This window comes from Cnephaeus nilssonii (assembly GCF_951640355.1).
Source record: "Cnephaeus nilssonii genome assembly, chromosome: 12".
In the NCBI taxonomy this organism is placed as follows: Eukaryota; Metazoa; Chordata; class Mammalia; order Chiroptera; family Vespertilionidae; genus Cnephaeus; species Cnephaeus nilssonii.
The window spans coordinates 6,258,567-6,286,523 of record NC_137083.1 but is presented as its reverse complement, the minus strand read 5'-3'; the positions used below and the strand labels follow the sequence as shown (position 1 = coordinate 6,286,523).

The following is a 27,957-nucleotide window of genomic DNA, read 5'->3' as shown; positions in this document are numbered from 1 at the left end:
AGAAAGGCCATTCTAGATTATATTCTCATAGAGAACTCAGAAAGGCCATTCTAGATTATATTCTCATGGAGAACTCAGAAAGGCCGTTCTAGATTATATCCTCATGGAGAACTCAGAAAGGCCGTTCTAGATTATATTCTCATGGAGAAGTCAGAAAGGCCATTCTAGATTATATCCTCATGGAGAAGTCAGAAAGGCCATTCTAGATTATATTCTCATGGAGAACTCAGAAAGGCCATTCTAGATTATATTCTCATAGAGAAGTCAGAAAGGCCATTCTAGATTATATTCTCATAGAGAAGTCAGAATGGCCATTCTAGATTATATTCTCATAGAGAACTCAGAAAGGCCAATCTAGATTATATCCTCATGGAGAAGTCAGAAAGGCCATTCTAGATTATATTCTCATGGATAACTCAGAAAGGCCAATCTAGATTATATCCTCATGGAGAAGTCAGAAAGGCCATTCTAGATTATATTCTCATGGAGAAGTCAGAAAGGCCATTCTAGATTATATTCTCATGGAGAACTCAGAAAGGCCATTCTAGATTATATTCTCATGGAGAAGTCAGAAAGGCCATTCTAGATTATATTCTCATGGAGAAGTCAGAAAGGCCATTCTAGATTATATTCTCATGGAGAAGTCAGAAAGGCCATTCTAGATTATATTCTCATGGAGAAGTCAGAAAGGCCATTCTAGATTATATTCTCATGGAGAACTCAGAAAGGCCATTCTAGATTATATTCTCATGGAGAAGTCAGAAAGGCCATTCTAGATTATATTCTCATGGAGAAGTCAGAAAGGCCAATCTAGATTATATTCTCATGGAGAAGTCAGAAAGGCCATTCTAGATTATATTCTCATGGAGAAGTCAGAAAGGCCAATCTAGATTATATTCTCATAGAGAAGTCAGAAAGGCCATTCTAGATTATATTCTCATGGAGAAGTCAGAAAGGCCATTCTAGATTATATTCTCATAGAGAACTCAGAAAGGCCATTCTAGATTATATTCTCATAGAGAACTCAGAAAGGCCATTCTAGATTATATTCTCATAGAGAACTCAGAAAGGCCGTTCTAGATTATATCCTCATGGAGAAGTCAGAAAGGCCGTTCTAGATTATATTCTCATGGAGAAGTCAGAAAGGCCATTCTAGATTATATCCTCATGGAGAACTCAGAAAGGCCGTTCTAGATTATATTCTCATGGAGAACTCAGAAAGGCCATTCTAGATTATATTCTCATAGAGAAGTCAGAAAGGCCATTCTAGATTATATTCTCATAGAGAAGTCAGAATGGCCATTCTAGATTATATTCTCATGGAGAACTCAGAAAGGCCAATCTAGATTATATCCTCATGGAGAAGTCAGAAAGGCCATTCTAGATTATATTCTCATGGATAACTCAGAAAGGCCAATCTAGATTATATCCTCATGGAGAAGTCAGAAAGGCCATTCTAGATTATATTCTCATGGAGAAGTCAGAAAGGCCATTCTAGATTATATTCTCATGGAGAAGTCAGAAAGGCCATTCTAGATTATATTCTCATGGAGAACTCAGAAAGGCCATTCTAGATTATATTCTCATGGAGAAGTCAGAAAGGCCATTCTAGATTATATTCTCATGGAGAAGTCAGAAAGGCCATTCTAGATTATATTCTCATGGAGAAGTCAGAAAGGCCATTCTAGATTATATTCTCATGGAGAAGTCAGAAAGGCCATTCTAGATTATATTCTCATGGAGAACTCAGAAAGGCCATTCTAGATTATATTCTCATAGAGAAGTCAGAAAGGCCAATCTAGATTATATTCTCATGGAGAAGTCAGAAAGGCCATTCTAGATTATATTCTCATAGAGAAGTCAGAAAGGCCAATCTAGATTATATTCTCATAGAGAAGTCAGAAAGGCCATTCTAGATTATATTCTCATGGAGAACTCAGAAAGGCCAATCTAGATTATATCCTCATGGAGAAGTCAGAAAGGCCAATCTAGATTATATCCTCATGGAGAAGTCAGAAAGGCCAATCTAGATTATATCCTCATGGAGAAGTCAGAAAGGCCATTCTAGATTATATTCTCATGGAGAAGTCAGAAAGGCCGTTCTAGATTATATTCTCATGGAGAAGTCAGAAAGGCCGTTCTAGATTATATTCTCATGGAGAAGTCAGAAAGGCCGTTCTAGATTATATTCTCATGGAGAAGTCAGAAAGGCCGTTCTAGATTATATTCTCATGGAGAAGTCAGAAAGGCCGTTCTAGATTATATTCTCATGGAGAAGTCAGAAAGGCCATTCTAGATTATATTCTCATGGAGAAGTCAGAAAGGCCGTTCTAGATTATATTCTCATAGAGAACTCAGAAAGGCCATTCTAGATTATATTCTCATGGAGAAGTCAGAAAGGCCGTTCTAGATTATATTCTCATAGAGAACTCAGAAAGGCCGTTCTAGATTATATTCTCATAGAGAACTCAGAAAGGCCATTCTAGATTATATTCTCATAGAGAAGTCAGAAAGGCCATTCTAGATTATATTCTCATGGAGAAGTCAGAAAGGCCGTTCTAGATTATATTCTCATAGAGAAGTCAGAAAGGCCATTCTAGATTATATTCTCATGGAGAAGTCAGAAAGGCCATTCTAGATTATATTCTCATAGAGAAGTCAGAAAGGCCATTCTAGATTATATTCTCATAGAGAAGTCAGAAAGGCCATTCTAGATTATATTCTCATAGAGAAGTCAGAAAGGCCATTCTAGATTATATTCTCATGGAGAACTCAGAAAGGCCGTTCTAGATTATATTCTCATGGAGAACTCAGAAAGGCCGTTCTAGATTATATTCTCATGGAGAAGTCAGAAAGGCCGTTCTAGGTTATATTCTCATAGAGAAGTCAGAAAGGCCATTCTAGATTATATTCTCATGGAGAAGTCAGAAAGGCCATTCTAGATTATATTCTCATAGAGAAGTCAGAAAGGCCATTCTAGATTATATTCTCATAGAGAAGTCAGAAAGGCCATTCTAGATTATATTCTCATGGAGAAGTCAGAAAGGCCATTCTAGATTATATTCTCATGGAGAACTCAGAAAGGCCGTTCTAGATTATATTCTCATGGAGAAGTCAGAAAGGCCATTCTAGATTATATTCTCATGGAGAAGTCAGAAAGGCCGTTCTAGATTATATTCTCATAGAGAAGTCAGAAAGGCCGTTCTAGATTATATTCTCATGGAGAAGTCAGAAAGGCCGTTCTAGATTATATTCTCATAGAGAAGTCAGAAAGGCCGTTCTAGATTATATTCTCATAGAGAAGTCAGAAAGGCCATTCTAGATTATATTCTCATGGAGAAGTCAGAAAGGCCATTCTAGATTATATTCTCATGGAGAAGTCAGAAAGGCCATTCTAGATTATATTCTCATAGAGAAGTCAGAAAGGCCAATCTAGATTATATTCTCATGGAGAAGTCAGAAAGGCCATTCTAGATTATATTCTCATAGAGAACTCAGAAAGGCCATTCTAGATTATATTCTCATGGAGAACTCAGAAAGGCCATTCTAGATTATATTCTCATGGAGAAGTCAGAAAGGCCATTCTAGATTATATTCTCATGGAGAAGTCAGAAAGGCCATTCTAGATTATATTCTCATAGAGAACTCAGAAAGGCCAATCTAGATTATATTCTCATAGAGAACTCAGAAAGGCCAATCTAGATTATATTCTCATGGAGAACTCAGAAAGGCCGTTCTAGATTATATTCTAATGGAGAACTCAGAAAGGCCATTCTAGATTATATTCTCATGGAGAACTCAGAAAGGCCATTCTAGATTATATTCTCATAGAGAAGTCAGAAAGGCCATTCTAGATTATATTCTCATGGAGAAGTCAGAAAGGCCATTCTAGATTATATTCTCATAGAGAAGTCAGAAAGGCCGTTCTAGATTATATTCTCATGGAGAAGTCAGAAAGGCCATTCTAGATTATATTCTCATAGAGAAGTCAGAAAGGCCGTTCTAGATTATATTCTCATAGAGAAGTCAGAAAGGCCGTTCTAGATTATATTCTCATAGAGAAGTCAGAAAGGCCATTCTAGATTATATTCTCATAGAGAAGTCAGAAAGGCCATTCTAGATTATATTCTCATGGAGAAGTCAGAAAGGCCATTCTAGATTATATTCTCATGGAGAACTCAGAAAGGCCATTCTAGATTATATTCTCATAGAGAAGTCAGAAAGGCCAATCTAGATTATATTCTCATGGAGAAGTCAGAAAGGCCATTCTAGATTATATTCTCATAGAGAACTCAGAAAGGCCATTCTAGATTATATTCTCATGGAGAAGTCAGAAAGGCCATTCTAGATTATATTCTCATGGAGAAGTCAGAAAGGCCATTCTAGATTATATTCTCATGGAGAAGTCAGAAAGGCCGTTCTAGATTATATTCTCATAGAGAAGTCAGAAAGGCCATTCTAGATTATATTCTCATGGAGAAGTCAGAAAGGCCATTCTAGATTATATTCTCATGGAGAAGTCAGAAAGGCCAATCTAGATTATATTCTCATGGAGAAGTCAGAAAGGCCATTCTAGATTATATTCTCATAGAGAACTCAGAAAGGCCGTTCTAGATTATATTCTCATGGAGAAGTCAGAAAGGCCATTCTAGATTATATTCTCATGGAGAAGTCAGAAAGGCCGTTCTAGATTATATTCTCATAGAGAAGTCAGAAAGGCCATTCTAGATTATATTCTCATAGAGAACTCAGAAAGGCCATTCTAGATTATATTCTCATAGAGAAGTCAGAAAGGCCATTCTAGATTATATTCTCATGGAGAAGTCAGAAAGGCCGTTCTAGATTATATTCTCATAGAGAAGTCAGAAAGGCCATTCTAGATTATATTCTCATGGAGAAGTCAGAAAGGCCATTCTAGATTATATTCTCATGGAGAAGTCAGAAAGGCCATTCTAGATTATATTCTCATAGAGAAGTCAGAAAGGCCATTCTAGATTATATTCTCATAGAGAACTCAGAAAGGCCATTCTAGATTATATTCTCATAGAGAAGTCAGAAAGGCCATTCTAGATTATATTCTCATGGAGAAGTCAGAAAGGCCATTCTAGATTATATTCTCATAGAGAAGTCAGAAAGGCCATTCTAGATTATATTCTCATGGAGAAGTCAGAAAGGCCATTCTAGATTATATTCTCATGGAGAAGTCAGAAAGGCCATTCTAGATTATATTCTCATGGAGAACTCAGAAAGGCCAATCTAGATTATATTCTCATGGAGAAGTCAGAAAGGCCATTCTAGATTATATTCTCATGGAGAAGTCAGAAAGGCCATTCTAGATTATATTCTCATGGAGAAGTCAGAAAGGCCAATCTAGATTATATTCTCATAGAGAAGTCAGAAAGGCCAATCTAGATTATATTCTCATGGAGAACTCAGAAAGGCCAATCTAGATTATATTCTCATAGAGAAGTCAGAAAGGCCATTCTAGATTATATTCTCATGGAGAAGTCAGAAAGGCCAATCTAGATTATATTCTCATAGAGAAGTCAGAAAGGCCATTCTAGATTATATTCTCATGGAGAACTCAGAAAGGCCGTTCTAGATTATATTCTCATGGAGAAGTCAGAAAGGCCATTCTAGATTATATTCTCATGGAGAAGTCAGAAAGGCCGTTCTAGATTATATTCTCATAGAGAAGTCAGAAAGGCCATTCTAGATTATATTCTCATGGAGAAGTCAGAAAGGCCATTCTAGATTATATTCTCATAGAGAAGTCAGAAAGGCCATTCTAGATTATATTCTCATGGAGAAGTCAGAAAGGCCGTTCTAGATTATATTCTCATAGAGAAGTCAGAAAGGCCATTCTAGATTATATTCTCATGGAGAAGTCAGAAAGGCCATTCTAGATTATATTCTCATGGAGAAGTCAGAAAGGCCATTCTAGATTATATTCTCATAGAGAAGTCAGAAAGGCCATTCTAGATTATATTCTCATAGAGAACTCAGAAAGGCCATTCTAGATTATATTCTCATAGAGAAGTCAGAAAGGCCATTCTAGATTATATTCTCATAGAGAACTCAGAAAGGCCATTCTAGATTATATTCTCATGGAGAAGTCAGAAAGGCCAATCTAGATTATATTCTCATGGAGAAGTCAGAAAGGCCAATCTAGATTATATTCTCATGGAGAAGTCAGAAAGGCCATTCTAGATTATATTCTCATAGAGAACTCAGAAAGGCCATTCTAGATTATATTCTCATAGAGAAGTCAGAAAGGCCATTCTAGATTATATTCTCATGGAGAAGTCAGAAAGGCCATTCTAGATTATATTCTCATGGAGAAGTCAGAAAGGCCAATCTAGATTATATTCTCATGGAGAAGTCAGAAAGGCCATTCTAGATTATATTCTCATGGAGAAGTCAGAAAGGCCATTCTAGATTATATTCTCATGGAGAAGTCAGAAAGGCCATTCTAGATTATATTCTCATAGAGAAGTCAGAAAGGCCATTCTAGATTATATTCTCATAGAGAAGTCAGAAAGGCCATTCTAGATTATATTCTCATGGAGAAGTCAGAAAGGCCATTCTAGATTATATTCTCATAGAGAAGTCAGAAAGGCCAATCTAGATTATATTCTCATGGAGAAGTCAGAAAGGCCAATCTAGATTATATTCTCATGGAGAAGTCAGAAAGGCCATTCTAGATTATATTCTCATGGAGAAGTCAGAAAGGCCAATCTAGATTATATTCTCATGGAGAAGTCAGAAAGGCCATTCTAGATTATATTCTCATAGAGAAGTCAGAAAGGCCGTTCTAGATTATATTCTCATGGAGAAGTCAGAAAGGCCAATCTAGATTATATTCTCATGGAGAAGTCAGAAAGGCCATTCTAGATTATATTCTCATAGAGAAGTCAGAAAGGCCATTCTAGATTATATTCTCATGGAGAAGTCAGAAAGGCCATTCTAGATTATATTCTCATGGAGAAGTCAGAAAGGCCATTCTAGATTATATTCTCATAGAGAAGTCAGAAAGGCCATTCTAGATTATATTCTCATGGATAACTCAGAAAGGCCATTCTAGATTATATTCTCATGGAGAACTCAGAAAGGCCATTCTAGATTATATTCTCATGGAGAAGTCAGAAAGGCCATTCTAGATTATATTCTCATAGAGAACTCAGGCCATTCTAGATTATATTCTCATGGAGAAGTCAGAAAGGCCAATCTAGATTATATTCTCATGGAGAAGTCAGAAAGGCCATTCTAGATTATATTCTCATGGAGAAGTCAGAAAGGCCGTTCTAGATTATATTCTCATAGAGAACTCAGGCCATTCTAAAAAAGATGGATCTTCAATAATGGGTGGGTTTCTCAGAGAGATAGATGAGCCTAGGAAACAGGATGCCAAGAGGGATGTATATATTTCAAAAATATTAATTGTCTGAGACCACAGGTACCTGTCTGAAATTCTCCAACTTCCCCAGTATACTTTTCCACTTACATTCCTTGCCATATTTGTTGTTGTTGTTGCTTTGATTTTATGTCCTTCCTTTACACTGTAGCCAAAGTGATCTTTTCAAAACTCAAATCCATCATTGAAGCTGGTGGTAGGTATCATGGTCCATAGAAAATTAACACACATGCTAATTATAACCCTCTATCTATGTTGTGTATGTGAGAAGGTGGCCAGAACTTACAAATGTCCCAGGGATTCAGAAATCCACCTAGGCTTAAGAACTACTGCTCTAGGGGTAGGTTTAGGCCAGACTGTAGAAGCCTCCCAGGACCAGGAGTTGGAGTGTAATAACTAGGGCACTGGGTCATCACTGAAGTCTTTGAGCAGAGGCACAATTCAAACAGGGATGTGTTTGAGTGCCTAAGCCAAATACAGTGTGTGGATATAAGGAGGAGACTTAATTACTTATGAGAGAGTATTTATTCATTTCTCAGAAGACTGACATAATTATCTTCATTCTGTTTCCAGTTTCCTTCCTTCCATAATTATTTTTTCTCCATGCACTTGTCCCGATAGCCTTAGACTCATTTTAGTATTTGTCAAAGGTCACATTTCAGTATATTAATTCTCTTGCTGAATGTTACAGCTTGAATTCCCATCTGCCAGTTTTGTTAAAATCCAAGAGGGGAAAAAAAAATCCCTCTACATTGTCTGGGTGAGCCATGTGAGCAGTCTGGCCCCATTAGCTGTAGTCTGCAGTTGGAGGTGGATTCTGAAAGGGTCTGATCCAAAGGACACAGCCCTTCAGAGGTTATCAGAGAGAAGCACAGGGTGTGAAGGTCCCGCCTCATCAGTAGTTTCCATTGCTAGTCCCCATAGCAACAGCATGCCAATGCTCAGATCCATCCTGGTGGAACAATGGGACTCAACTGTGAATTTAGTAATCCACAACAGGATTTCATTTTTCTGCGTGAATTTGCATCTTTTCATGGAGTGAGCACGTTCATGGTTTTGCTAGCACAGTCTCGAGATGTAGGGGGGCAAATACCCAAAAATAGTTTAGAAAGAAGTAGGAAATTCAGGTTAAAAAGTCCAATGGAGCAGCCTCTGGAAATCCGCCCCACTCCCCGCGCCCCCGCCGCACCTTTGCATGCCACCCTCACCTCCACTCCACATTATAACTTCTAGAAGAAAAAGAAAAATTTAAAATAATAATTGCCTGGCTGGTGTGGCTCAGGGGTTCAGTGTTGACCTATGAACCAGGAGGTCATGGTTTGATTCCTAGTCAGGGCACATGCCCAGGTTGCGGCTCAGTCCCCAGTAGGGAGTGTGCAGGAGGCAGCCGATCAGTGATGCTCTCTCATCATTGATGTTTCTATCTCTCTCTTCCTCACCCTTCCTCTCTGAAATCAATAAAAATAATTTTTAAATAAAAATAAAACAATAATAATGAGCAGCTTATCTCAAAGGGAGAAAGCTGAACCTCCAGCTGCCAGAAATAAAAAGCAAACACTTAGGCAGGCTGTGGGCGCAGAACATAGTGGGGCTTAAGTACAACATTTAGGGGCTGTGTTTTCACATCTCTGTGGGGAGGTCCACGCGTCAGGACTAGAGCAGGCAACTGCTCTCGGGAAACAGCTGGAACTGGGGGCTGCCGAGTCCGAGCCTGGGAAATGGAAAATCTCCCCACTGGCTGGAAACAAGCCATCTGCCCCAGGCCTTGTCCCAAGTCCCTCCACATAGAGGAACCCCAAGAAATAGGATTGCAAACTCGCTGCACACACGTGCCAAGCCCCACATCCATGGACAACTCGGAGGAACATTATTCACATAAACAAGTCTCCCTCTTCTGGTCATTGATTGCTATGTAGCAGTCCCAGATGCTAGGGACTGTAAACATTGGTTGATTCCCCCTCATGTTTCTGAGGATCTGGAAATCAAACAGGGTACAGTGAGGCAGCTCCTCTTTGCTGCATGATGTCGGGGACTCAGCAGGGAATGGCCTGAGTGGAATGGCTGGCGTGTTGACGCTGGTGACTGCTGGGAGCTTGGCAAGGACTAAGGTTCCTCAGTTCCTCTTCACGTGGGTCTTCCCAGGGTTTCCTGGGAGGGTGGCAGCTGGGATTCAAGAGCATGAGGCAGAAGCTTCAAGGGTTCCATGGCCCAGGGTTAGAAATTACGCAGCATCACTTCTGCCCCTTTCCATTGGTCAAGCATGAGTTAGAACCCAGCCACAATTCAAGAGGAGGAGACCACCCATGAAACATGAACAACATGAAACATGGCTCATGGGTGGGGAGGGCGTCTTTGGAGACTAGTGACCACACTGCTGGGCTGGGGCCACCTGCCAGTACTTGGCTGTGGTTGTAGAAATCCCAGTATGAATGGAAACACGGGTTCAGAGCATGGCAAGCTGATGGTGCTCTCAGAAGCAACCACAGAGCTGTTCCCTAGAAGGACCTCCACGTATTAGAGTGCCCACAGGACTCCCTCAGAGTTCCCAACGATCATAGGTCCCCTGGAAGATGAACCCAGAGGGAAGGTAGGCACCCACTTAGCAGAACCGGGATGTGAACGCCAAGGCTGACCAAGTGGGGGTCCCTGGGGCTCCCCATCCAAGACCCAGTCATGAAGCAGAGCTGGGTCAGGGCTGGATGGGTAGGGGGACAGGAATAAATGCAATCAATGAGTCCTCTGCCCCGACAAAGTACCGGGAGGCACAAAGCAATGGCCCATATTTGAACCCAGGTTGGCTTGACCTCAAAGACTATGCTTTTCCTAGCCCTGTTGGCTTGGCGAGAAGGCACCAGGGTCACAGGGGTCAGAGAGAGGTGGAGAACGGAGTGTGTTCTGGAAGTTTATCCAGAGCCCAAGGCATGTGGTAACTGTCAGAAGTGTGTGAGCCTAAGAACTGCATTGCATGGGGAGGTCTATGCAATGAGTGGCTGGTTACAGAGGGCTGGGGGAGGAAATGCCCCCAGTATGCAAACCCCCACCCCTGCACTGATGCTGGCAGAATTCACGGCAAAGTGGTTTCTCTGTCAGGACGGACTTAAGAGAATGGGATCAGATGGTTAGTGTGTTAGGTTGTTCAGAGCCGTTGAAGCAGCAGGTGTCCCAGAAAAGATCCGCCCTAAGAAAAAACGATAACACGCTGTCCCTGGATAAGGGTGACATCCGGTCTCTATGTGCAGAGAAGACGTTTCAGAAATGTTATGGGAAACAATATTATGACCTAATAAATGTCTATTTCATGCCTGATTCTTTAATGAGGATTAAACATGTATCCTCAGCCTGCTGCCACCAAACGTTCCTCAATCACAGATTGTTTCCATCTCTTATGCAACAAATCTCGCTGGACCTCCAGTTCAAGCCTGTGCCTGGCTCGCAGCCCTCAATGCCACCTGCCCCGTTTTCTCACTTTAAAAATATGGGGGAAAATGGCAACTCCTGTTACTATTGAAAACCACCACTGACAGACAATCAGAACCAGAGAGGAATTAACACTCCCTGTAAGGCAGATGGAGTTACACTGAGCAGCCAAGGAGCCCTTCTCTGCCACGCCTAGATAGATTCCAAGTCTTCCTTTTTAGGCAAAATAATTGAAAAGATGCTTCAGCCTACCTCCCCCACCATCTAGTCACATCTTAGCGAAGCCTTTTACTTACTCACTCAACAAATACTTATTCGATGTGCCAGGCACTGCTATTATAGAGGTTAAAGGAAAAGTCCCAAAGTTTTAGGTGAAACAAAATTGTTTACTCACAATACCCACAGAGACTTGAGGTTTCTTTGCAAAACCAAGTATGAAACATTGTGAGAAGTGACCTGTGGTCTTAAAGGGATCCTTTGTGGCCCAGGATTCCATAGGCTGCCCAGGGGCCTTCTGTGCATGAAGGTAACAAAATGGCCTATGCAGATATGCCGGGGTTTAAAAACCATGGCATTGATAGTGAATGTTTAAATATATAGTTACATGTATTCTACAAGCTCAAGCAGAATTAAAGGCCTAACATGGAAGAAGTCATTGTATAGAAGTCCTGAAATAATTAAAATACAGATCAGCATATGTAATTGGCACATGTGGCTGTAAACTGAAAATATAAACATCAAATAGTGTACTAGAAAAAGAATCGATGTAAATGTGCATACTCTTAACTCAACAATACTATTAGTAGAAAAATTTCCCAATGGATTATTTAAGGATGAGTATAATGGTTTTTAAATAAGGATATAATTTAGAATGTTAGTTATAAAGTTGAAAATTTAAAATAAGAATAAAAGAGTGGTGACATTGTTTATATAAACAATAATGTATACCTATAATGAAATACAGTAGAAGAGTGTAGATAAAATCCATTTGTAGGGTAATAAGCTGTGATATGTTGCCATTAAAAAACTGTGAAGTTAAAACCCAGTATTTACAGTATAATTCTACTTTGGGGAAAAATATATATGCATGCAAATAGAAAATAAAGTCTGGAAATTTCTACAGTTTAATGTTAATAGTTGTTATAGCTGGATGGCAAGATTTGTCATGTTTGTTATTTTCTGTTTTGTATGTTGATTTGTTTTTGGCTCATCTGGATTTCCTAGATTCTCTGCAAGTTACATGAAAGAAATGCAAACTACGCTGTGACATAATTCGCTTTTCAAGGGTGGAGACAGGACTGCAGGGCCAGGAGAGACATGTAAATGAAGCAAATCAGGTGAAGGGTGGTGGCAGCCGGAAGCCAGAAATGGCCGTGGGGATGGGTGCAAGTGGGCCAACAAGTGAGTCCAAAGACAGGAACTGATGAGGCTGGAGATAGGGGAGTGAGGCTGTAGCTAATTACTGAGCTGAAAACTATAAGGAAGAGCCAGCCAGGTGGAGAAAGGGGAAGGCCGTTTCAAGCAGGTGTGTTACTTGACCTGTCTCACAGTGGCTTTTCCCAGCCAAGCTGCAAACACGCTCATGAAAATTAAATCATCATTTTCAAAGGAAGAGGCAACTACCATTCCCTCCGGAAGCTCTGAGCACGCTAGTCAGAGCGATCCATCCATCCTGGCTCTAGCCGACAGTCCCCAGACAATGCGGCCCAAGGCAGCGTTGCAGAGCGGGGTATCTCCGCTGAGTCCCTCATTAACTCCCGAGTGGAGAACTCCTGGGAATCCCGGACCAGCCAAGCATAGCACAGTGACTGTTTCTAGGAAATGACCATTTGACTCCAATGACTTACACTAGCAGAGCAATGTCCCATTGCCCAGCCGTAATCTCTGTGACCTTCATTGGGAACGAGTGTCCCTTCCCCCAGGACCTGCTCCAAACCACTCTCTAGCAGGGTGAGCTCCTGTCCGAATGTGGAGATTCATCACACTGACAGGTTCTCCCTGAGGACAGACCACGCATCCTTTCATATGAAGGACGAAGGGGCAAACGTCTCTCAGTGGCACAGAATGAGGTGGCCTGTGACCACCTACTCTTAGCAGAAGTTTGAAGTGGGAATAGTCATTGGGATTTCCATTTCAAGTCTTCATTGAAGTTCTTTATCAAAAGACTTCCTTTTCACTTGATCTACTCAACATTTCTCACCAGTGATAATTTATAGCAATAATAATGATAAAATAATATGAATATTTGTTGGTTTGCCAGACCCTGCTATGAACATACCTCATTTTATCTTTACATCCCACTAAGAAAGTAATCCAATTTCCCCAGATGTCAGAGAGAGAAGTTATCCATTTGGTTGAACCAAAACCCATCTCCTTCCCACACTGAGGAGTCAGGCTTTTATTTTAAAGAACATGCTCTTATCTAGAAAGAACCATTATACTTTCACATTGACCTTTGCCCTCACAGTCATCCAATCTGAATTACTAGCTGGTTTCTCAAAAAAAAAAAAAAACCACACAAACAAACAAACAAAAAAAAACCCCAACATAATTAATGTGGACTTTCTTTTCCAGAACTGTGAAAATGGTATAGCTAACATAAAGTAAAACCGATAAACAAGCACAGCTATATTACCACAGAAACGGATTTAGAAAAATAAGCTAGGGAATGCTAGGGAAAGAAAGGCTATTATACAAGCCTCTCCCCTACAGTTAGCAGCCTCTGTTTACAGTTGGCTGTAACTCATTCAGCTCTACCAGGAAGCCCACTCGACCACACTTCCCAGGCTCTGTTCTCTCCTCCCAGACCTGGGAGGTTTCTTTCTTCTGATAAAGTGTAAAACGCTCGTGGGATAAGGTGTGTTCAGAAAAGGGGAGAGAGCACACTGCCTGATTCAAGGCAGGGTGGGACCCAGAACGCTGGATGTTTTCAACCACCCCCTCAACGTTATTCTCACTCAGGTGGTTTGGGACAATGGTTTAGACTCTGGAGTGGAGGATTCGAGGGGCCGTGAGCACATGGCGGCTATGAACATGGGGTCATAGGGTCTAGGCTCAAACCCCAGCTCTAGGTCTCACCAATGGGGAGACTATGACAAGTCAATTAGCTAAGTCTCGATTTTCCATTTACTAAGTGGGGATGATAATATATAAAAAGTAATGAGATGATGTATAGATGCAACATGCTTACTTAGCATAGTGTCTGGATTATAGAAGGTAATCAATAAATGAAAGTAATTATCATCGTTATTAGATTATATGCAAAGCACAAACCAGAGAGTGCTGTATATGGTCTCAGCAAAGCCCTCATTTTAGGGGACAGAAGTGATTAAACACTGATCCCCAACTGTCTATGGTCCATGGGGTCAGATGAGATACATCTGACAGTGTTGACAACACGTGGTACCAAGCTACCCAAATGGATGAGCCATGTACTAGTAAATTCCACTTCAAAAACGAGTAATAAGGGGAAGGGAAGGGTGGGGAAGGGCCGGCCAAAAGCTTTGCAGCACAAAGAACAGAGCTCTCACAACAGTGGACCGCCCACTGGCCTGCTGCAAGGTGAGCGCAGATACAATTTTCATAACCATTCCCCAAATCACTCATATTCTAAACAGAGAAAATGCTTGTAAGACTAAAACGGTACTAATTAAGACCTGAAAGCCAAAGAGGGACATCCCAATATCATGTAATGGTGACACTTTTAGAGAGCTTGCTACCATCATTTGGGCCAGGGATGCGAGCTAACCCCGCACAGATGGATCATGAAGTCCCAGTGGCGGTTTTCCATGTGGCCAAAGCAGGAAGCAATTACAGGCAGAAGAGGAGAATGTGCAGAGAGAGGACAGCCTGGGGCACGGGAGTGTCCTAACAAAAACAGGTGACCCCTTGAATTCTCACTTTTTAGAATTCACAACAGACTCTAAAAGTTCGTCCTGTAACAGGGTTCAGTTTACCTCCCAGGTTAGTTTTTGATGGAATTTGCAAAGCAAGCATCAGTGAAAAGAACTCACTTCTCCCGTCTGCCACGCTGGGACAGGTCAGGAGTGTGTCCTCCTGTTGCTCACCTTTCTTGTCCACTAAGACTAAGGAACAGGCAGGTTCCTCAGTGGCAGGGAAGGAAGTGGGGCGGCAAGAAGAGGACTGCTTGGGCACCAGGGCAGCTTTAGGACTGCTCTGCTTATTCATAGCGGAACCCCAGGGCCGCTTTAGAGCTTTTCTGGCACTCACACCAGAGGTCCTGGCACTTTATTAATTTTAATTTTACGGCGGCTCTATTTGAGGCATCCACGCCTGTGAGTACATCTTTTTGAAAAAACTCATGTCCCACCGGCAGTGTGCTCTCTGTCATCTCCTGCTGGCCTCATCTGCTTCTCTCTGGCTGCTCTCTGCCCATTTGGTGGTTGAATTTTTCTCTGAGATGTAATGACCTCTCCACAAGGGACCCCAGCAGCACCAGGCTTCCATTATCCTTAGAGCTAGCGACCAGTCACTATGGCCACGGGGTAGACAATTCTGATCGTCAAGGCCTGGGTCATGAGTGCATTCTAGGTAGGGGGAACTGAGTCAACACCACCCAAATGGTGCAGATGAGGACCCGGTTAGGGAAGGATGGTTGAGATACTGTCGAGAAGAAGTACATGTGGGATAAGCAGAAACAACAGGTGACCAGTAAAACGTCAGTGGGTCTTCAATTTTCCCTTCCCCCGAGGCTCCCCATGGCTGTGTGAACACCAGCAATGATCCACGGAGTGGTGTTCCCTTCCCAGTCTCCATGCACAGCCACGGGTGGGGACAGAGATGGCCCTGCTTCATGGGGAGGCTCCGGGGATGGCAGAGAAAAGACCACCCAGGAAGTAAAATCTGAAAAGAAGGCCAACGTAGGCCCTTCACGGCAGGGCCATTCCTCTTATTTCTTACCCCAGAGCCCTGTTCCTCGCCTCTGTTTTGCTGACTTTGATAAATGAATGAACGAAGGAACAAATATGATCCCCACAAACCCCACGCCAGCCTTCCTCCTTTTCTCTAAAATATAAATTGAATGTTTATGGGACTATAAGAGCTGCAAAGGTGACAGTTCTCAACCGAGGATCCAGAGAAAACAGAATGGGCTGTGAAAAGTACTGCTTAATGAGTTGGTTTCCAAAAGCACAGACAGAGCTTTAAAAATGTTCATTTCTTTGAAATGGTAGTTAAGGTTTTTATAATCTACCCTGAGGAAGTCATCTAAAACTGCTGGTAAAGATTTTTTTGCAAAGATTTTCATCACAGGGCTATTTATAACAGCAGAAAATTGTAAACAATTTAAACAGCCCACATTGAATGAACAGTTCAATGACATATGCTACATCCCCTCAAAGCATATAATGTACCATTAAAAATAATGTTAATAATAAACTTGTAATAATATAGAAAACAATGTCATAAAGGAAATGAAAAGCAAGATAGAAAGGTATATGTGCACAATGAACTCCAGCTAAATAAAAATGTAAATGCCATAGACGCTTTTAATTAATCTTTCTTACATCCTCAATCCCCTCTCCCCTGCCTCTTTTTATCATATTGCTCAGCAAAACCACCACCATGGCAAAATCTCCTTTCCCATGTCTTTGCCATCTCTAGGTAAAGCAGGCTGGGGAAAAAAACAAAACAAAAACACACGATGGGGACTCTCCTTAGTTTAGGAACTTAGCACTCACACGAGCCATTAATTCTGCCCAGCAACCGTATGCCCATTGCCCTATGGTTCACTGAATTCTCCAAATAAAAATGTCATATATCTACCAAAGACTGCAGTGGATTTAATGAAATATTTGCACTTTTTCATATGATAAGCTGTATCTCATACTAACTATATCTCTCAGTCTGCTAAACGATCCCTTACCTTCTCTCTCCTCTAACTTCCAGCACCTTCTCTCCCATCTCCCCTCCCACCAAATGACTTTGCTTCCTGCTCCACTAGGAAAACTGAAGCAGCAGCGGCAGGACACTTCCTCCTCGTTCTCCTGCAGCCCATACCCTTCCGCCAGCATCACCCTCCAAAGCTGCTGTCTTCCCACCTGGGAATGTGGGTAAATTCTCCCCGCACCCCAGACTAGCCCATCTGCTTCTGCTTTAGACACCACTTCCCGACTCCAGTTCATTCGTCCAGAAAATCTCTTCCACCCTGATTGTGTTCCCCTCTCTGCTAGACAGTACCATCGACATTTAGCATGCTGTTGTTTCTCACACACCAAAAAAAAAGACAAAAAGTTTTATTCATCTCATGTGTTCATCCAGCTACCACTCTGTTTCCATAAATATCCCTTTATGGGAATAGTTCTTGAAGTAGTTGTCTGTACTCATTGTAACCAATTCCTCTCCTCCCCTTCCCACTCAAACCCATGCCAGCCAGGCATTTGCCCCTACCATACCCATAAAACTGCTTGGGTTAAGTCTCTTCAATGACCGTCATATTCTAACCCTAGGGGCCAGTTATCAAGCTTCCACTTATTTGGACTTAGAGTAGTATCTGACGCAACTGACCATTCCCATTTCCTGAAAATACTTTTGTACTTGGCTTCTAGCCACCCACCTCTCCTGGTTCTGTGTCTGTCCTACATACAGACTGCTCCTTCTCAGTCTCCTGCGTTGGTTCCGTCTCTTACTTCTGACCTCACTTCCATAGAATGTCTTCAGCTCTGAGGTCCGTGATTTGCTCTGCACTTGGTGGCATCATCCTGTCTCATGGCTCTGAAAACATCTCTATGCTGATGATGCCCCAGGAGTTCTCTCTGGAGCTCAGGTTTCCTAATAAGTTCCTCACATGCTGTGTTCATTGTCTATACCCCAGCACTGGAGTGTAAACCTCATCAGAAGAACATTTTTATCTATTTTATTTACTACACCTAGAAGAATTCCTGGCACACAGTAGGCCTTTAATAAATATCTGTTGAGTGAATGAATTAGTGATGTCACACTAACTCTCTTTTGCATGGAATAATTTTTATTTCCCTTCGTTTCATTCTATTTGTGTCTTTGAATCTAAAGTGAGTCTTTTTGACATAAAAGCATAGAACAGACTGTTGAATCTCAGAGGAAAGGGAGGGAAGGGTGGATGGTGGGTGGGGAGAGATCAACCAAAGAACTTATATGCATATATGTATAACCCATGAACACAGACAATAGAGTGTTGAAGGCCTGGGGCAGAGGTGGGCTAGAAGAGGTCAATGGGGGCGCAGGGAAGAGGACATATGTAATACTTTCAACAACAAAGATTTTTAAAACTAAAATAAAATGAGTCTCTTTAAACAGGATATAGTTGGATAATACTTTGATCACTTCTTTGTCTTTTAATTGGAGAGTTTAATCCATTTACATTTAAAGTAATTACTGACAAGGAAAGATTTATGTTTGCCATTTTGCTATTTTTTTCTGTTTATAGCTTTTTTTTGTCTGCAATTACGGTTTTGACATCCAGTAGAGTAGGAGTTTATACGAGCAATTAATTTCAGTTTTAGAAGATGAAACGTATTTTTCTTGCACAACTGCAAACAAAAGTGTAATGCATGCTTACATTCTAGGATCCCTTAGCTGGTGCGACAGGTGGGGGAAGGTGAAGAGGGGTGTAGGAAAGGGATCTGGGTACCACCACCTCACTGCTTTCTCTCTTTGGGGACCACATCTCAAATGAGGCTCATTGTGGCTGTAGGTATTTTACTGCCTTGTTCTGCTCAGCAAGGCTCTCAGCCAGAGAGCATAATTGATGTGCACAGAGCCTGGACCCTTGCCAGCTGCTGGAGCGAGGGCCTCTAATTCAGAGAAAAAGGAATTGGGGCTCTGCCAGTCATGTGCCTTTTATGCTTTCATATGGCCATCAGTTAGACCCTGATTTCAGGTTGACAAATCAGGAAAAATAAAACTGTCAGCATCCAGGCGTGTTCTTTACTGGGACTGTTAGCTCAGTAATGGAAGGGAATGTTATTGCTCTAGGCATTTGCATAATATCTATTGATCAGGCTTCCGACTGCTTTTCATGCTCAGCTCTGGCGGTAAGGGAGGACTGTTCAGGTCTCGCATCACAGCCTCTTCACATGCAGGCTGGGCCACAGTCACTAACACAGCTGAGAGAGAGGCAGACAGTCACCAGTGCGAGCAAACAAGCAGCAGCCTCAGGCTGGGCAATTGTGTGAGATGGCAGTTGGGGCAGCTGGGTTTTATTCACAGCTCTGCCACCACCTTGCTGTGTGACCTCGGGCGAGCTGCCAACCCATTCTGTTCCTCTCTCTGCATTCCACACTTCCTGGAATCTTTCCATTAGAGAGGCTCTCCAGGCCAAGGTTTGATGCCCTCATTAAAATAAAAATGCTGTTAAGGGAATAAGTGGCTTTAGCTGTTAGCCCTGGAGAATTAGGACTAATTTTCAGTCAGTTACATTTATTTACAATGAGAGACCTTTGGTTTTGGAGGGCTGACCTGGGGGTGGGCACAGGTGGGAGAAGACCAACTGGAGTGTGTTGGGATTCTTCTGCCCAGGGGTGGGGTGGTGACCCAGGAAAGGAACCTACTGAGTCTCCATTATCAAATCCTGGAGGAAGAATCTGTGAGACGTAGCTGGGGTCACTGCATCCATCTCCCCCAGTGCCTGAATCCCTAACAAATAGACTGAGGATCTTACATAATTCCTTCTAGAAATGGGGATAATTGCCTCCCCCTACAGCAGGGGTGGGGAACCTTTATTTCTGCCAAGGGCCATTTGGATATTTATAACATCACTAGAGGCCCAGTTCATGAAATTCGTGCACTCAGAGTCAGGGGGTCTCTTAGCCCGGGAGCCCTCGGGGGATGTCCAACTGATGGCTTAGGCTGCCATGGAGAGGCTCCCGCCACAGCCGCTGCACTTGCCAGACGTAAGCCCGGCTCAGGGCTTCTGGCTGAGTGGTGCTCCCCCTATGGGAGCGCACTGACCACCAGGGGGCAGCTTCTGCATTGAGCATCTGCTCCCTGGTGGTCAGTGCATGTCATAGCAACTGGGCGTTCCACCATTCAGTCAATGTGCATATTAGCCTTTTATTATATAGGATTTGAGCCATACAAAATTCTCAACTTAAAAATCAGCCTGCTATATTTGGCCAAACATTTAATTAACTCACCCCTAATGCCTTGGCAGGCCAGACCAAATGATCTCGCAGGCCTTATACAGACTACGGGCTGGACGTTCCCCACCCCTGCTAAAGCAAGCCACTTGGAGGCACTGAGATATTACTGAGAAAAGACCCTGAGCCCAATACCATCTTACTCTGATGTCTAATGTTTCTCCCAGTGATAGCTCTTAAGGGAATATACGCTAAGATCAAGACTGTGACCTTGAATCTTCTTCCAGATAAATATGTCTTATCATTTCTCTGTCACATGGGCAACCTCAACAAAGCTGAGCCCCCTTTTGGCCAGTCTTGGCCTGATGTTGTGCCCCAAACATCCAGCTCAGCCTCAACAAAATCTCTCAGAGGCCATGGCATTAATCAGTGGCGATAAACTGCATGAAATACAGCAAAATGTCTTAAAATTCCTCTCTATCCCTTTACCTCTCCAAGGGATGCTCAAAATCTCTCCAGTTCTCTGTCTCACAGGTTCTCTTCCCAAAAAATTCTTCTTAAACCTTCTAAGGAAAGAGGGAAGGGGTGTAAAGGGGAGTGAGGAGAACAGAGGGAGGAAAGTTTACATTGTCGAGAGCCTATTATGTTCCAAACACTTAAATGACATGTAATCTTTTTTTAATATATATTTTTATTGATTTCAGAGAGGAAGGGAAAGGGAGAGAGAGATAGAAACATCAGTGATGAGAGAGAATCATTGATCAGCTGCCTCTTGTACACCCCACACTGGGGATGGAGCCTGCAACCAGGGCATATGCCCTGACTAGGAATCAAACCATGACCTCCTGGTTCACAGGTTGACGCTCAACCACTGAGCAACACTGGCCAGGCCAAATGACTTGTAATCTTGACATAGTAAGTACACATACCTCAAGTTTATAAGGCTGCCACTCTCTTTACTGAAGGGTATTCCATTGCATGGACATGCCACAGCTGATTTCCCCCTTCTGCTGGTCGTGGGCATGCGGGTGATTTCCAGTTTAAAGCCATTATGAGCAGTGCTGCACTGAACGGACACATTGTTTCATGAGACACATATGTGAATTGTTTGCACTACTGGAATTTTGTATTGTGTGCTAGTATCACTTTTTTAAAAAAAAAAAAATCTGTTTTTAAAACACCTTCCAGAGCTTTTTAATTGGGATCTAAGATTTAGCTCCTTCCCTGCTGACAATTAGGCAGAAAAAATAATAATAGTTAACATTTACTGAATGCTCACTCAGCCAATCCTTTGCAAAACAAACAAAAATATTTTCACATATAGCTTCTCATTTAATCCTACAAATTACCCAAGCAATAGATTCGTCCATTCCTTCCATTTAGACCTATGGAAACTGAGCCAGAGAGAAGTTGAAATCTCTTGCCCAAAGTCCAACAGCTGGTGGAGAGCCACGGAGCAACCACAGGTCCCTGACTCTATAGTTGCGTTCAACCCCCGACATCACAGCCTCCACTAGACAGGGTGGGGTGGGGTGGGGCAGAGGGGAGCCTGTCCGAATGGGAGGGGGAGCTGGACCCACAGCAGCTCAGACTGCCAGCTCAGCCCAGCAGCCTGGATTGTTCTTTCTTCCCTTCATGTCCTAATTAATCAAATCCTGAACATGAAGGAGAGAGACTGGATTTTTGTTAAGATGAGAGAGGGAATTTGTTCCCATCTGGCCCCTTCAAAGCTCTCCTGTGTGAGCCAGCAGGGACGTCAGTGCAACCTGCGTGGAATTTAATGATTTCTTAGGAGCACCAGAGGCTTTGGTGAGGTCACCAGGAGTCTGGGCCCACTAGCACGCGGGCAAAATGGAAAGGTCAGGGTGTAAGGTCCTGAGCAGGGGGTAGCCAGCTTCTCTGCAAAGGGCCAGATAGTAAACATGTTAGGCTTTGGGGGACATCTGGTCCCCAGCTCTGCCGCTGGAGCATGAAGGCAGCATGGACAAAACGTGAGCAAGTGGCATGGCTGTGCCCCAGCAACACTTCATTTGTTGATCCTGAAATTTGAATTTCATTAACTTTCCGTGTGCCACAAAGTGTTTTTCTCCTTTTGATTTCTTTCAATCATTAAAACATATAAAAAACACTCTTCATTTAAAAACTGTACAGAAACAAGTGGGGAGTCTGGAGACCAGGGTTTGAATCTGGGCTCCACTACCGGGTCTGTGGCTTTTGGCACATAGCTCATGTTTTTCCAGCTCCGTGTCTCTCCCGGGGAAGCGAGCAGAGCAGGGGCTGTGCACCGGGCCCTGCTTCTGGCTTATATGCTCTGCTGAATTTAATCCTCATCATAACCCCCACGATGTAGAAATTATATCTACATCTACAAGTCAAGTCTCCTTCCAACCCCATTTATTCCCCCTGCACCCTCTTCCGCCTTCCCCACCCCCTTCCCCTCTGGTCATCACCACACTGTTGTCTGTGTCTATGAGTTATTGTTTTCTTAACCCCTTCACCCTTTTTACCAGTCGCTCTGGGAACATCTTTCAGGGCAAAAGAAACCCTGGGTCATGTATTGTGTTCTGTCCTCGTGTATCTTTAGTCTTATCTGGAATAGTTTCTCAGTCTTTCTTTGTGTTTACGACATTATAGAAATAGTGCAGGTTAGGTACCTTGTGGAATGCCCCAGGACACATTTGCGTGAAAGGGCCACAGGCATAATCATGACAAGGTGTAAGGTAGGACTGTTCTAGGGGTGCCAGGCTATAGTCTCAATCTAATCCCAAATGTCCTTCCATTCTTCGGTGATTCTCGGTGGACCTAGTCCTGGGGCCTTTGGAGTTATCCCACAGCCCAAGGACGCTGACCTTCCTGCGACACGCAGGGCAGTCTAGCCTAAGAAAGAGTCGCCCCACAAACAGCATGCCTGCTAACAAAGAGTGGTTCATTCCCTGGACCACTCATCACAGCAAGTCTTCCCTGTGTTTCGTTCACTCAAGTTCTGTCTTGGTTCTCTTCACCTTGACAGCCAATCCATTCATGGAACCACCACTGTCTTCTTAGTCCATGTCAAACCTGATAAATTAAGTAGCATGCATTCTAGCAAATAAAATAACCCGTCTTTACGGCCGGTCTAGTTTAAACAAAACCTCAACTTTTCATTTATAATTTTTTGTTCAGAAAACTATCTTCCAGAATATTGGCTAAGAGCTCAGGACCTACGGTGAGACTCACCCTCTCATCCCAGTCCCTGTGGCTCTCCGTTCGTTCCTGACATCAGCACCAAGATGTACCAAGGGTTTATGTGCCAAGCGTTTCACTAAGAACTTCACATGCGCTATCTCCTTTAACCTTCACAATGGCCCTACAGAGCCGGTACTCTTACCACCACATTCTTACAAAGAGCCTGCCTCCGTGTGGTTAGGGACATGCCCAGGATGGCACAGGGATTCTGTGGCAGAACCAGCACCCTGTCGTCGGGCTCCAGGACGCATGCTGCCCTCACTGTCTGGACGTGGAAGATCACACTCAGCAAAATGACAAACACAGGACAAGAGGGTCCTAGAAAATGCTCAACTCTAACTGCAGAGACCCAGAGGGAGGCTCGGAGGCTCTACCCAGTCACCGCAGCTGAGTATGTTTCATTCTGTGCTTCCCACTGGCCGAAACGAAGGGCAAAACTCATCAGATACGATTCATTCTGGCCTTGAGGAAAATGCCCAGCAAGAGGTTTCCTGATCAAGAACACTGATTCCGTGGAGCTTTCTATATAGGGCTTTGATACTACATCAACAAAATGGCCTCACCCCGCTCCCTCCCATGAGTGAGTCAGAGATTCTCACAGACCTACAATAGGAGCCAATATGATGGTGCCCACGTACAGGCAGGTTGGCTGCGTGACGGATGGGCTCTGAGCCTAGAAGCCATTATCCGCAGTATTTCCACATCCTGGGAGCTTTCACAGAGCCTTTAGTTTGGGGCAAATGGGATTTTGGCTAAGATCTGCGATCATGCGGAGGCAGCCCCACAGCCCATCCTCAGACAGTGACTGATCTGTGCCCCTTTCTGCCTTACCTCCAAAGGCACGGTGGACTCTTTGGGACCCAGATGCTGAAGCAGAACTAGCCATGCAAAGTTTGGGGGAAACTAACACCTCAGGCACCAAGTCCTCCTCCTTTTACTTTGTAACGTCTATCTCAAAGCTGCACCCTCGCTCCATCTCTATATCCTGCTTGAGTCACTCAGTAGGAATTATCTCGTTCTGGAATGTCTGCAGTTTCCTAACAAGCACAATGGTCATTTCATTCCTGGACCTACCGCATTGACACGCACAGCCCCGCAACTAAATGAATCCCTTCAAGCACGTGTCTGAGCACACAGACCTTCCACAGCCCCCGCGGTGCACAGGGAAAATGCAAGCACCTTTCATGGCACACGAGACCCTGAAAGGCCTCGGCTCTCCAGCCCCGTTTCTCACCGTTCCACACTCCTATCTGAGGCTTCAGCGGCAACACCCTGAGGTTGCTTCCTGTCCAAGAGGTTCTCGTCTCACCTTTTCTCACCCCCGAGCTTTGCTCATGCTGTCGCCTGTGCCTAGAGTCAACGTCCTTCGCTCCCTTTCCCCTGACCTGGCCTTACTGACTCTTTAGGGTTCCCCCGGGGAGCCACTCCTCTCTTCACTTCCCCCCACCTTACCTGTAATCCTGCTCACCTGGGAACCCACATGCAAGTTTCCCAGAAATTGCATCAAAGGAACAATGAAGCCCGCGGCGAGCCTGCTTGGGCTTCTCTGAGTCTTACAGTTTCCTAGGCTCTTGCACTGAATGCATTTTCAAAAGCTGGAGTAATAACACAGAAGTGGTTAAGCCTTTACAGTGTACCCTTTGTTCCCCGATCCCGTTAATTACCTTTTAGGAAAGGGTTATTTGCAGCATGCTCAATTACTTAGGTAACTAAACAGCTTCCACTGATCAGGTAGAGCAGCAGCATTTGCTTAAAAGCAAATAACAAAATGCTTATTTCTACTTCAAGACTCCTCCCAGGTCTGGGTTTATTTCAGGTTGAGCTCCAGGGAGAAAAAGAAATGACAATTGTTCATAAAGCCAGAGAAACATGAGTTTAGCATGCGGGCGCACACATACACACACACACACACACACATACACACATTATTTTACATTAAGTAAAAAGTAAACCCAGAGAGAATATCCAAGTCATTCCGGTGTTCATTCTACTCACCCAGTCCATTCCTGCAGGGAAAGCTTCATGAAGTTCCCACGCGATCGGGTCACAACCCAGAACTCTCAGACCCTGCGTAGGTCTGAGCTTCTCGGGAGAACTGTGACTCCCCACAGCTGCCAGGGGGTTTCATCCCCAAACGTTGACACTTTTGCTGTAGTCCCCATGGGGACCACAGAGAAACAAAGAGGAAGAGACACGCGGGCATAAGACTGGGAGGGCCACGTGCCCTTTTGGGTAGACCATGCCATGTGAATGGTCAAGGGGCGCTCTGGAGAGGGGACGTGACAGTAGATATTGACAGGTAAATAAGAATTCCAGCCCTAGTCGGCTTGGCTCAGTGGATTGAGCGTCAGCCTGCGGACTGAAGGGTCTCAGGTTTGATTCCGGCCAAGGGCACATGCCTGGGTTGCGGGCTCGATCCCCAGTAGGGGGTATGCAGGAGGCAGCCTATCAATGATTCTCTCTCATCATTGATGTTTCTATTTCTCTCTCTCCTTCTCTCTTCCTCTCTGAAATCAATAAAGAAATAATTTTAAAAAAAAAAATTCCATCAACTGATCCATGCAGGGAGCCCATTCCAAGCAGAGGGGACGGGTACCTGAATACACAAATCTGTGATCAACATGGTGTCCAATCTAAAAGTGCCAGGTGGAGATTTGGGAAGGCCAGATGGTGGAGAAGGCTTTCATACTAACCTCGGACTTTATCCTGTTCACAGTGAGAAAGAGAAGATTTACCTCTCCAGTTCTCTAAAGGAATAAAAGCAACTTTTGTGGGTAGAGTAGCCTTATAAATAGACCAAAAGAGAAATCCAGGCAGCCAGGGCAGGCATAAGGGGTTGGAGGAAGACTTATGACTGCTCTTTACTCTAGGGCAGGGGTGGGGAACCTTTTTTCTTCCAAGGGCCATTTGGATATTGATAACGTCACTCACGGGAGGTCACGAGGCCCAAGCTGTAAAACAGTGGGTGCAGGAAAGAGAATTTTGAGCGGCTTCTCAAAGACAAATATTTTCCTGTTCTCGATTTTGCCTTTGGTTAATCCTCATGCAGTCCTTGTTTTAGCACAGGTCTAAACCCACTTAAAACTTCTCTTCTGTGTCTTAAAAGGTCAACTGTATGATTAGCACGATTCCTCTTCAGTCATTACCTATTCCTCCCTAGATGGCAACAAGCTCCAGCAATAAAAGTCCAGGGGCTCCTGTGTCGCCTTCCTTTTTCCTCAATAGCCTCCTGATGAATCGGGAAAAAAACAAATCTCCCAGGAATTCATGTCTGCGGCAGCACCTGGCTGCAAATTTGAAAGACACGGAAATTAATCACTGTGTTTTTGTTAGACTCTTTCACAGGCCTGGTGAACATCTTGACAGACATTATCTGGCGTTTCACTGGGGACTTCATGGCGCCTGATCTGGTGTGCCGCGTGGTCCGCTACCTGCAGGTATGTAGCACCTTCCCAACTGGCTGAGTCCAACTGACACCACAATCAGCTCCGGGATTCTCCCTGGGAAATCATACAAACTCGCTCCCACACAGCGCACTGCGCACCTCCTTCTAGTTGACAGGACAGGCAACATTGGTGAGATGTTTAAAACGTAGTTCTTTTGCTAAAAATAAGACCTATATAAAGAAAACCCAACACAGTTTGGAGATTAAACCCTTACCGGAGATAACATTGGCAAATATGTTCTCCCAGGCTGTGGACTCTCTTGTTGTTTTGTTGATGGTTTCTTTTGCTGGGCAGAAGCTTTTTATTTTGATGTAGTCCCATTTGTTTATTTTCTCCTTCGTCTCCATTGCCCTAGGAGCTGTATGAGTAAAGATATTGCTACGACATATGTCTGCTATTTTGCTGCCTATAGATTCTTCTAAGATTTTTATGGTTTCCCGTCTTATGTTTAAGTTCTTTATCCATTTTGAGTTTATTTTTGTGTATGGTGTAAGTTGGTGGTCTAGTTTCATTTTTTTTGCATGTATCTGTCCAATTTTCCCAACACCATTTATTGAAGAGACTGTCTTGACTCCATTGTATGCTCTTACCTCCTTTGTCAAATATTAATTGAGCATAATGGTTTGGGTTGATTTCTGGGTTCTCTGTTCTGTTCCATTGATCTATATGTCTGTTCTTGTGCCAGTACCAGGCAGTTTTGAGGACAGTGGCTTTGTAACATAGCTTGATATCTGGTATTGTGATCCCTTCAACTTGGTTCTTCTTTCTCAGGATTGCTGCGGCTATTCAGGGTCCTCTTTTATTCCATATGAATTTAGAGAGTTTGTTCTAGGTCTGTGAAATATTTGATAAGTGTTTAATCTCCAAAATTTATAGGAAACTTATACAACTTAACAAAAGGAAGGTAAACAATCCAGTCAAAAAATGGGCAAAGGACCTCAATAGACACTTTTCGAAAGAGGACCTACAGAAGGCCAAGAGACATATGAAAACATGCTCAAAGTCACTAACCATCCGAGAGATGAAAATCAATCCGAGAGATGCAAATGATAATGAGGCATTATCTCACACCTGTCAGAATGGCTATCATCAACAAATCAGCAAACGACAAGTGCTGACGAGGATGCGGAGAAAAAGGAATCCTCGTGCACTGCTGGTGGGAATGCAGACTGGTGCAGCCACTGTGGAAAACAGTATGGAGTTTCCTCAAAAAATTAAAAATGGAACTCCCATTTGAACCAGTAATCCCAATTCTAGGAATATATCCCAAGAAATCAGAAACACCAATTAGAAAGGGTATATGCACCCCTAGGTTCACAGCAGCACAATTTACAATAACTAACATTTGGAAACAGCCTAAGTGCCCATCTACAGATGAGTG

The 27,957-nt window shown here is 43.2% G+C and overlaps 1 protein-coding gene across 2 annotated transcripts in view; it reads left to right on the top strand.

Annotated features, from left to right (window-relative positions):
* NPSR1 (neuropeptide S receptor 1) overlaps positions 1–27,957 on the top strand; it is a gene marked incomplete at both ends in the record, with an annotated part of 76,459 nt that overhangs the window by 21,511 nt on the left and 26,991 nt on the right. Inside the window, one exon of one of the 2 annotated variants that reach the window (XM_079785726.1) lies at positions 26,464–26,567. The exons of the other annotated variant lie outside the window; for it this stretch is intronic. Within the exon in view, the coding sequence (XP_079641852.1) occupies positions 26,464–26,567 (104 nt within the window). The remainder of the gene's footprint in view (positions 1–26,463; positions 26,568–27,957) is intronic. 2 annotated transcript variants of the gene reach the window in all.